Source organism: Balaenoptera physalus (genome assembly GCF_965194825.1).
Source record: "Balaenoptera physalus genome assembly, chromosome: 15".
Taxonomy (NCBI): domain Eukaryota; kingdom Metazoa; phylum Chordata; class Mammalia; order Artiodactyla; family Balaenopteridae; genus Balaenoptera; species Balaenoptera physalus.
In genome coordinates, this window is record NC_138894.1 from 76,216,915 (window position 1) to 76,229,137 (window position 12,223).

Genomic DNA, 12,223 nt, shown 5'->3' on the forward strand with positions numbered 1-12,223 from the left:
CACTTATCTTACAACACAGCAGTACCACTGCTAGGTATTTACCCAAGAAAATGAGAACATATCTCCACAAAAAGACATGTACAAAAATTTAACAGCAGCTTTATTCATATAAGCCAAAACCTGGAAATAACTCAGATGCCCTTCAACAGATGAATGAATTTTTTTTTTAACTGTGGTATATCCATACAATGTTCTACTATTGGCAATAAAAGGAACAAAGCATTGATATAAGGAATAGTATAGATGAATCTCAAAAACATTAAGCTGAATGAAAGAAGCCATACACCTAAAACTACATAGTATATGACTCCATTTATATGAAATTCTAAAACAGGCAAAACCGTTTATAATTTCAGAGAGAAGATAAGGATCAAGGGTTGGGGGATGGTGGTGGAAGGAACTGACTTGTGGAGGAAAGAAAATGTTCTATATCTTTGGAGGATGAAAATGTTCTACGTCTTGACTGTGGTGTAGTTAAATAGCTATTTATAGCTGCCAAAATGTATGGAATTGTTCATTAAAATGGGTACATTTTATTTTATGTAAATTATACCTCCATAACGTTAATATAAAAAAGTGGGATATAAATTTCTATCTCAAAGTTACTGTGTGATTAAATGAGAAGATGTATATAAATAAGCCTAACTCTCTATAAAATATATGCTCAATAAGTTAGTCTTAGCAATTTTATCAGTCATTTTTTAATAAACTATAATCAGCATCAAAGCCAGATTTTATAGATATATAGTTAGCCTATAACTAAGCTGACTTCTGACTTTACAAATTTTTAATAATGTTAGTTGCTATTATTAAAAATTCTTCCAACATTCCATGAATTCCAAGAAGAAACATTCTGAAATACCAGACAAAGGAATCTTCAAAATCTAAGGGAGAGTTAATCTCTAATCCACAAAATTAGCACTTATTACTTGACTTTCAATGAGCATTTTTTAGAACATTCACTAAATCAAAGGTGACCTGCCTCCCTAATTAGCCTCTAAAAATACCTTGAACGCTAGATAATAATAATCTTTAAGTAAATGAATCTTTTAAAAAGATAAAAATAAAGTAAAATGAAATATACTACCAAGAAAAATTATAATGCCTCTTGGCATGATGCCAAACTAAATCCCTGGACTTCTGTGTCCAACTTTTTACTTAGTGCAACTGTTACAAGTCCTAGTAAAATTGGTTCAGTCCTCCTCTCCTTGCAGGTGATCCTGGAGTCCCAGCCAAGGAGCCTCACAGAGAGCACAGCCATCAGAGCAGCAGGTTGGCAAGTGCCAATGAAGAACCAAATATGTCACAGAACGGTCCAGCCATTTTACTATTGCCTTGGTCCATCCTACTGAAGACTAAACAGTGTGAACAAAAGTAGAAAGAGGAAGAAAGGCAGGATATTTGAGAAGTACAACAAGCAAATCACTTGTATATAGGCTTTTTTTTTTTTAGAGAGACAGAGTAGTTTAATGTGATTGTTTCCAAACCTGGCAGCAGCACCTAAGAATTTTTTTTTGTTTTTTGTTTTTTAATGCAGATACCTAGGAAACATCAAAGGAAATTCAGATTCTGTAGGTCCAGACTGAGGTCTGGGAATAAAATAAGGTTGTTGGACTCTCCTTAAGGCCCCCCTCCAATTTTCCAATGTTATGATCCTGAAAGGCAGACTAATAATTAAACCCACTTTCTCCTTCACCCTCATTCTCTATGGGTTGCCGTCTGCTGTCACAGGAAACCAAGAAAGGTGACTCACAGACCCAACTGAAAACAAATCAAAGATAAACCACTGGTACAGGGGATTCATACAAGAGAGGAACTTAGGGATGGAAAAGCCCTAGGAAAGGCAGGTGTTAGAGAATGGCAGAAAATAAATGAACTGGACTTCATTATATTACATGCTACATTTCCTGTTTCAGGGATTGTGAGCATCTAACGCTTGGCTATTTCTTTTCCCCTCCTGTTTTAAAGTGAAAGTCTTAAAGAAAAGAAGAAAATTATGAGAGTATTTTTGTTTCTACTTTATACTATTGAAGAAGGACATTAAGGGAGTTAATATAAGGCTAAACATTGAATGCATAAATATTGCTCTATAATGCTATTCACTTTAGTAATTCAGTGAAAGATGAATCCATCCATCCGCTAGATCTTATCCAAGGAGTTGTGTTTCAGTTCCTCAAAAGCAAAGGTAGAGTCATATGGCTCGTTCAGGATGTAGGCCTCTAACGTAAGTTGCAAATACAAATATTTTGAGGGTATGTTTGCTCTTTGCTAAAAGCTCTAAATTTTTTGCATAAAGATTTTAAAATTCCAAAATTTTTACTTTTTAATGAAATTCATTGTTTTAAGGGAGAAAACTTTGAGGTCCCAGAAACTGTTCCATTTCGCCTGACTCATAATATGGTTAACGGAATGGGTCCTATGGGAACAGAAGGTCTTTTTCGAAGAGCTTGTGAAGTTACAATGAGGCTGATGCAAGATCAGAGAGAACCTTTAATGAGGTAATCATCTATATTTTGTAAATAATCAAAATGCACAGATGTTTAATAGTAACTTTGAATGTGATTATTGGTTTAATAGTAACTTTGAATGTGATTATTGGTTTCTAGGTTGTTTTCTTTACATAGAAGCTACTTTGCTGAGCCTGCGAGCCACAACTACTGAAGCCCGCGCACCTAGAGCCCGTGCTCCGCAACAAGAGAAGCCACCGCAATGAGAAGCCTGCGCACCGCAATGAAGAGTAGCCCCCGCTCGCCGCAACTAGAGAAAGCCTGCGCACAGCAACGAAGACCCAATGCAGCCAACAATAAATAAATAAATTTTTTTTAAAAAGACCGAATTTTATGGTATGTAAAATATATCTTAATAAAAGCTACTATCAAAAAAAATCTACTTCAACCAGTACAATGTATATAGGCTTTTGACTTGGACTGTCGTCAGCTGAGCTCCACCGAGGGGGCCCAAGGAGAGGCTGGAAGGGCAGACTGTGACAGCCTCGAATGCTAGGCTGTGGGATTCGGTCGCTAAAATACTGAAGGGAAGGGAGAAAAGGTTAAAGCAGAAAGATTACTCGGTTAACATTTTCCAAATAGATTATTTATTTTAAACAATACAAGAAATTTTTCATAAAATAACACTGTCATCCCAACAAGACTGCCAACAGCTACAGCCACAGCAGCCAACCTTTGGACCTACTGACCAAAGTTCAGGATATAAGGTATAAGAACAAACCAAGCAAAGTGCAAAATTCTTACATATAAGATTAAATCAACAGAACCTTAATATCTCTTTCAGCTGATGCAACAAACTTCTCCAAAACACCACTGGGACCTTCTGGTGCTACCAGTTTGGCGTTTAGTTTATGTTTGACAGCCATCAGGCAAAGCCCTTGAGTGTCTCTACACACTGCTACATAAGTGAAGTCTTTAAAGGACAAAGAGCAGAAAAAAAGAGCATTCTGAGTTTACTATGCTGATTGGCTAAGACAAAGTAATATATAATAGACCTGAGATGCAAGAAGCACTGTGTCAATGCATACACACACACACACACACACACACACACACACACACACACACACACACACAGGGCAGCCAAACCACTTGAGATAGGATAAAAATGAAGTCGAATTTCAAGATTCAGTAAAGCAGAAGTTCTGGAACACTATTTACAATTTGTCTATAAAAATCTCTGTGTATATTTGACCACTGTTTAATTAAATGATACATTCCATTTAAATAGCAGTTCTGAGATTGGTTTCCTTTTGTTGTAATCATTCTCCAAAAAATACAAATTTAAATTTAGTGACACAGTATCGAAGCCTTGGAAATGCTTCGATTTTATACTGCTCCTCTGAAGACACAGAGACATAACATATCATTCAAATCATAATCTTTTTTTTTTTTTCACTTTTTCCTCTGAAAAAAAGGCTTTTCCTCTGGGAAAGTCTTTCAACTTCAAAACCTTTGGAGATAATTTTTTGGCATGACTTCTTGACTCTGTCACAAATGGGTCTGAAATATTCATCATTCCTCTCAGATGATAAACAATGGCACTGCTTCTACTGCTAAAGACAAAGGCAAAATGCCTCTAGTTTCACTTGGAATCTCTTTAGAAAGAACTCCTGAAACAGTGTAATAGATACCTCTCTGGGTACCTGCCCAGCCCATGCTCACTTTGTGTTAAACTGGCCTCTAGTAACCATGATAATACATGAACCAGAGCTCTTGGCTATATGACTGGATCCCAAGTGGACACCCAGCCCAAGATGCCAAACAGACCCTCTCACTCGAAGACCATAGACTGTCTTCTCGTGGCCTTGAACTTAGTCACCATGTCCTAGGGGGCTCAGGAAGCCATTTCTGCTCTACATGAGGAGAAACAGAAATCTGGGGGAAAAAGAATAAAGTGAATATGGTGACAGGAAAATATGTTTCGGGAGGAAGACAAAGACGTACAAGAACACAGATGCTGACCAGCTATTATTGTGTCTGCCACCCTTCCAGTCCCTATGAGGCCTGGCTATACTTCCTGCCCTTGGGCACCATGGAGTTCACTTAATTCCTTATAAAGACAAACAAACAAACTCTTTAGTTTATGCTTGTTCCAATGGGTTTCTTATAACCAAACAGTCCCTGATTAAAATAAATTGTTAGTATGAAAAATAGAAATTTTAAACAAAAGATAATTTCAAATTTGAAACCAGTGTTAGGAAACCATTTGATTTCGGCCACAGATTTGCTTGATATAACTTAAAATATTTCAATTATCTCTCTTTATAGTTACATAATAGTGTTACTCAAAAAACTTGTAAAATTGAGAATATTTCAGAGTTCTGTCTCTTCCTCATCAAACCTCTTCATTATCATATCCAAAGAATGAACATGGTCCATTCATTCCACAAACACAAATTCCCCTCTAAATACCAGGCAATAATGTACAGGTTAGAAATAAAATATGAGCAAAACAGCTTCACACCCGCCCTATTTAAATAGGACACAAAAAAACACAAACAATAATTTCTTCAAGAGTTAAGTGCTATAGCGCGTGACTATTTTTACAAATATGCATTTATAAGAATCTCGCTGATCTTCCTCTGTGAATTTTGCTGTAATGGGCATATTTTCACTCATTTTAGTGGCACCATCCTAGATCTTAACATTTGTTTTATTTAAATCAATTTGATCACTGAAGATTCACTTTTCCAATCCTCTTTAAGTAAGTACCAGTTGTCTCTTCTACAGTCATGAAATTAAAGGACTTTTTTTTTTTATTAATTTTTATTGGAGCATGTTTGCTTTACGATGTTGTGTTAGAAGGACTTCTCTTTAATTCAGATATCCTTTGATATTTTCCATGAGAATCTTACACAAATTGGCAACGCTTTCAATGCCCAACAGTTTTCTCTTCACATTGAAAAGAGCTGAGGAGACAATAACGTCATTCCTAATGTACTGTAATCTTCTGGTCTTTTTTACTTCAATTATTTCATTTTACACGTGGGTAATTCTGTAGGAATAAATCCATGAATTCATGAGTAGAAATGTGCCCTCTCCTTTGTCTTTCATTCTTACTATCATTAACTGCAAAATTTATAGACGAACTGTTTCCTAGTATATAAAATATCTCAAAATATAAAATTTCATTACATAATATTGTCATTAATCTGCTTTGAGAAGGCAGAGTAAAATATATAAAGACAAAATAGAAACAGACTCCAAATCTGCAAAGTACTGTATGTCCTTCCTGTTTTCTGAATTGTTAAGAGCAATGTTCCAATTACAAATTCCTTGTACAATAAATAACTTCTAAAGATTGAATTTCTGTTGGCAAAAGACTGATACAAGTAACAGAATGTCACATTCTTATTTTTCCAATTCAATAAACTTTTGTATATACAGTTTCCATAATCAATTGTCTTTTCCTTTTATTTGGCTATGGACTGCTTAAGGCTAGGAGTCTGACTCACCTTAATGTGCAAGAATCTCAGTATATAAAGTTCATTTATTACTCAATTATTATAGAGCATTCTACAGGCTAAATTAAGTCTCTAGCATATAATGATGATAGCAAGCAATAACTTAATAGGACATAACTACAAGATATGGTAAATACCAGTCCAAATACCCTAATCACCAAAGTTATAAAAGCTTACAGTAGTGAGAGGATACAGGATACTAGTAAATGCTTCCTAACATAAACGCATACAGCTAGAAAGATCTTTGTGAATGTATGAGTCTAGAAAGATCTTTGTGAAGTCACATTATTTCTGGCTCAAGACTGTGGACTGACCACAAACATTTATTTCCTCTCTCTTCTAAGACCCACCCTCTCATTAAATGATAGTGGAGGAACAGAAAGATAAAAATCAAAAACAACAGGAGAGTGAAGAGGAAGGGAAAACAGTAGCAACATTTCCACAAATTCCTAGAAGGCAGAATGCAGATGGAAGAGTAGTACTTGAAGAGATAGGGCAGAGAAAGCTTTGGCTGCAATAATGAGAGGAAGAGGCTACTGATGGAGAGGAAGCCATCTGTCCTGGTAAAGCCATAAAAACTTGTAGTCATCCGGTGTAAGGAGAGGCAAGAATGAGCCTAGGGGCTAAGAACAGGGAGACTGACTAAAAGCTCCACAGGCAATAATCTGTATATACCCATCTCCCAAAATGGCATGGTGGCCAGATGTGTATCCCCAGGAAAAAACTTTAGAAGACTTTCTTAAAAAACAGAATAAGCTCTCTGGGGGAGAGCCAGAACAGCTGAACTCCAAATATGACACATAGGAGTGCTCATATTAACAGCCTGCCCACCATTAACCCACATACTCAATTAAGTCCTGCCTATACCGAAGTCCCAATCAGAGTTTTATCATGTTTTATATATAAATGGACAACCAAAACCCATCTTTTATTTGAGGAAAGGCTATAGAATAGCAGAGGTAAAAAAATAAAAGATGATAAAAAATATAATCCCTGGGGAAAATCAAAATAATTCAGAAAACAGAAAAAAAACTAAAAAAAAAAAAAACTATATCCTTCGAAAACTTTTAAGATACTGTATTCATAAAATAAGAACAAGATGTTGCAAAAGAGGAACAGAGCTCTTAGAGCTCTTAAAAATTAAGATACCTGGGCTTCCCTGGTGGCACAGTGGTTAAGAATCCGCCTGCCAATGCAGGGGACACTGGTTCGAGCCCTGGTCCGGGAAGATCCCACATGCCGTGGAGCAACTAAGCCTGTGTGCCACAACTACTGAGCCTGCGCTCTAAAGCCCACAAGCCATAACTACTGAGCCCGTGTGCCACAACTACTGAAGCCCATGTGCCCAGAGCCTGTGCTCAGCAACAAGAGAAGCCACTGCAATGAGAAGCCCATGCATCACAACAAAGAGTAGCCCCCGCTCGCCACAACTAGAGAAAGCTCAAGCACAGCAATGAAGACCCAATGCAGCCAAAGATAAATAAATAAATAAATTTATTTAAAAAAAAAAAATTAAGATACCTAATTATGACTGTGTTAATAAAAAATTATCAGAGGAGCTATAGGAAAGGTGGAAGGATAGAGGGAGGAGTGGAATCTGAGCAAGTTGTTTGAGACTGTGGTCCAGCAAAATAACAAGGTAACCTGTTTACCAAGACATAATTCTAAAAACACAGAATTTTCAATACACAGATTCTACACTACAAGGTCAAATCCAAGAGAATAATAAAGGTAAATCCCATAGTGATAACTGCAGGAGCAGGCCTGCAGAGTTAATCATTCAAGCAATTTGTAGACAAGGCACAGATGGCAACTGTAGATTTAGAACAGACAGTAAGTTATCACCCTTGACAATGCAAAAGGAAAATAACAGAAGACAGAAGCTGGGAGGTGAGGAAGAGGAATGGAAGGAAGGGCAGGGGCTAATATCTTCATCTTATAAAGTGGGGAGCCAAAAGACACTGTCTATGGTTAACGGGAAACTAAATAAAAGCATACTAAGCGGTCATCATTACTGCATAGAGATTTTGCTTAAGTAATAACAGTGATAACTGTGTGCCAGGCACTTACTAAGAACTTTTAGGAGCTGTTCATTTAACTATATACTACAATGCTTTAAATGATCCTTTAAAAGAAAAGAAAAGAAAAAATTCGAAGCTACAGGGTAACCAACACAGGCACCGATAGTGGTGGTATAACTACACTACAGAGGAGAAGACAGAGATAAAGGGTGCAGTGAAAATAGGCTGATACCTTATGCATCAGAGCAGGAAATCAAAAGATAGTAATATCTAAAATTGATAAGCCAAGAAACAGAGGCATAAGCATATTACTTAGATATGGGGCGATCATCCCCAGGAGAACTAAACACTGAAACAATTTTTTAAAAATATTTTAAGTGGTTCCCTTGAGAAACAGGACTAGGGCTGGGGAGAAATGGAACAGAGGACTACTGTTTTCATGTATTAAAAAATGTTTGAATTATTTACATTTTTAGTAAATGTGAATGATTTACTTTGATCATTTTCTTCAAATTTAGTCAATAATATTTTTCCCCAAAAAAAGTAGCAACCTAGTCTGTCCCTACTACCTCAGACAGGTGAAATTCTTTTGTATTTTAATGGTTTCCAGAGAATGATCTAACAATGAAAGGTTAGCAAGTCAGAATGTCACAAATTTTTTGGTTCACGTTGCATTTGGTAAATTAATATAAAGTGATTCTACGAATACTAAGATGTGGTCTTTCCTAGCCTAGAGTGGTCTGAAAGGCACCGCTTACCCATATGTCCCACCTTCAACATCTTTGTTCTTTATTCCTCCCTATAAGAATTGAGAGACTTTCATACCCCATTCACTAGTACAGTTTCAAGAAAGAAAATTCCTGATGAGATTATTGATACTAACCAACCAAAGCTATCATCATCTCCACACTAGGCTAGAGCTTCAGTACTGGTAATTATGGCAGAGAAGGGCTGATGCAACCTAGGCAGATGCTGTAGATGGTGGACTAAATCCTACAGTAGGTCTTGCATACTATTCATCGAGGTCACAAACCAGTGGTCCAAGAGCTCAAGCCAGCCCACACACACATTGGTTTGGCCTGCATAATGCTGGCCCACATTGTAATTTTGAAGAAGTGGCCTACATCTAAAACTGAGAATTCAAATAAAAATTCAGATTTCTGCCTTTACTCAATAAATCAGTAAGGGCAACCCCTCGAAACTGGGTAGGAGTTCCCCAATTTGCCACACCTAGCCTGCTTCCCTCATTCATGTTACCAGTCTGACCTTGTAGCCATTTGTATTTCTGACCTTTGCTAAAAAAGATAAAACGTGTGCATGCCCACTTGACCACAACTTACTCCCTGCCGACTGCCTTACTTTATTTTTGTTTTTGTTTTTTTTTGTTAACATCTTTTTTGGAGTATAATTGCTTTACAATGGTGTGTTAGTTTCTGCTTTATAACAAAGTAAATCAGCTATACATATACATATATCCCCATATCTCTTCCCCCTTGCGTCTCCCTCCCTCCCGTCCTCCCTATCCCACCCCTCTAGGTGGTCACAAAGCACCGAGCTGATCTCCCTGTGCTATGTGGCTGCTTCCCACTAGCTATCTATTTTACGTTTGGTAGTGTATATACGTCCATGCCACTCTCTCACTTTGTCCCAGCTTACCCTTCCCCCTCCCCGTATCCTCAAGTCCATTCTCTAGTAGGTCTGTGTCTTTATTCCCGTCTTGCCCCTAGGTTCTTCATGACCATTTTTTTTTTTTTTAAGATTCCATATATATGTGTTAGCATACGGTATTTGTTTTTCTCTTTCTGACTTACTTCACTCTGTAGGACAGACTCTAGGTCCATCCACCTCACTACAAATAACTCAATTTCATTTCTTTTTATGGCTGAGTAATATTGCATTGTATTTATGTGCCACATCTTCTTTATCCATTCCTCTGTCGATGGACACTTAGGTTGCTTCCATGTCCTGGCTATTGTAAATAGAGCTGCAATGAACATTGTGGTACATGACTCTTTCTGAATTATGGTTTTCTCAGGGTATATGCCCAGTAGTGGGATTGCTGGGTCGTATGGTAGTTCTATTTTTAGTTTTTTAAGGAACCTCCATACTGTTCTCCATAGTGGCTGTATCAATTTACATTCCCACCAACAGTGCAAGAGGGTTCCCTTTTCTCCACACCCTCTCCAGCATTTATTGTTTCTAGGTTTTTTGATGATGGCCATTCTGACCGGTGTGAGATGATATCTCAATGTAGTCTTGATTTGCATTTCTCTAATGATTAATGATGTTGAGCATTCTTTCATGTGTTTGTTGGCAATCTGTGTATCTTCTTTGGAGAAATGTCTATTTAGGTCTTCTGCCCATTTTTGGACTGGGTTGTTTGTTTTTTTGATATTGAGCTGCATGCCTTACTTTGACTAGAACTAGGACTGAAAGACAAATTTTCAAAAAGTGGTAAATCCTTCTGATCAGTATCTTAGGAGATAACACCTAAAAGCCAGAAATACAAACTAAAGCACAAAATCCAATAGCTAGCACTGTAATCTACATTTTTCAGTAAAAGAGTCATCATTTACTTACATTTTAATGTCTCTCCAGCATATGGTATGTGCAATTTAAATCGGTCACAGTTGGGTCCAGGAGTCAATGACGTGCAGCTTTAAAAAAAAGAAAGAGAAGAAAAGAGTTTCTTAAAACCCCGCATATTTACAATATTTAATAAGTTAATAAAAAGTGATCCTTAAAGACAAACGATTAAAACACTGGCTTATAGAACAAAATAAAAGCCCTTAATCGTCATGGAGGCCAAGATACAACAAGACTCGCACTCAAACAAATAATTCATTTATCCCACAATAAAACCTATATGCCTTCTAACAATAAATACCAACACTGCTTCAACTACTTCTCTCAAAGAAGTGTATCTCGACTTTGAAAACAGGTATATGATCCAAAACAGGTCTGTAGTCTTTGATGCCAAGAACTGTAAAAGAAGAGTAGTTTTATGGTCATATTTTAAATATAGACTCTTAGTTTTCACTCAGTTAGTACTAAAAAGAGCCCACTTTTGGCCTTTTTCTGGTACCAGATGGTTTTCTCTCTTTTCCCGAAAATAAGGCGCTTCCTCTAGATTTGGCACCCCATAACTTACATCTGTAGCAGAGCACAATGCACTGCACTCAGTTTCAGATAAAATGCAAATCTAAAAGGGGGGTGAGTTAGTCATCCAGGTCTCAACAGCTTGTTTTTTTTTTTTAATCTATTACTGCACAAAGTTATACAATACTCTTTGTTCTTTACAGAGATTTACTTTGTAAGATATCTCTCATAATCTTCTGCGTCATAACTTCAACTGCATAACAGCAGTATTGGCTTCATAAATTAATAAAATATTAATATGAAGTCAGTTAAGGAAGTTGTATGTCTTCATGTAGTCAAAAAAAAAGCAACGTTTTTAATTTGTAAAGAAGGCTAATTTTCATTCATGATTCCAAAACCGCCTATGAAACATTTCTGAAAAAGAACCTACAAAAGTAGTTTAAGGAATGGAAGCATTGTTAGAACAAATGTACAACTTTCCGAGATGGCCACTTTGAAGGGCAACAGTCATTTGAAACTAAATTTGAGAAGTGCTGGCTCGAAAAAAAACCAACTCAGATCTCAGATTAACTATTACTTTTCCCCAAAACTATGTGAATGTGAAAGAGAAAAGAAGCAGACAGAAACTTTAATGTATTTAACATAAATCACTAGGTTGATTATTCCTCTTTATCTTTAGTGGCCAATAAAAATATTAGTTTATAAACTAAACAAAATTGCACTAGTCATTGCAGAGTAATCTACTTTAATTTTTTACAGGTTTTAAGAACACAGTCTCCTTTTCAATATAAAAAATTCTTCAGGGCACATTTTCTTAAAGGTACTAAAATATTTCTCTTATAGTATAATCTTTCCTAGCCCACAACATAGTAGTTCTTTGAAAACACTTATGGAAAACACATAAATTTTCGCATTATAAAATACAAACGGACAGAAATGACCCTATAAGCAACACTAAGAATTTTTTCTCGTATATTATATTCAACCAGCAATGTTTTTAAATGATTTTTTTTAAAATATTCAATCAAGTGTCTTTTGGGGTCTTGAAGATCATCAAATTACCTACATCGCTTAATGAGTAAAGTTATTAATAGTACAGGAGATCCTCGGGATTAATCTGATTCTGGTT

The 12,223-nt window shown here is 36.4% G+C and overlaps 1 protein-coding gene across 4 annotated transcripts in view; it reads right to left on the minus strand.

The window, feature by feature from the left end:
* Positions 1–12,223, minus strand: part of BABAM2 (BRISC and BRCA1 A complex member 2) — a 443,342-nt gene that overhangs the window by 390,452 nt on the left and 40,667 nt on the right. For all 4 annotated transcript variants that reach the window (XM_082427967.1, XM_082427965.1, XM_082427966.1 and 1 more), the window contains exon 3: positions 10,576–10,652. In XM_082427967.1, coding sequence (XP_082284093.1) covers positions 10,576–10,652 — 77 coding nt within the window. The remainder of the gene's footprint in view (positions 1–10,575; positions 10,653–12,223) is intronic.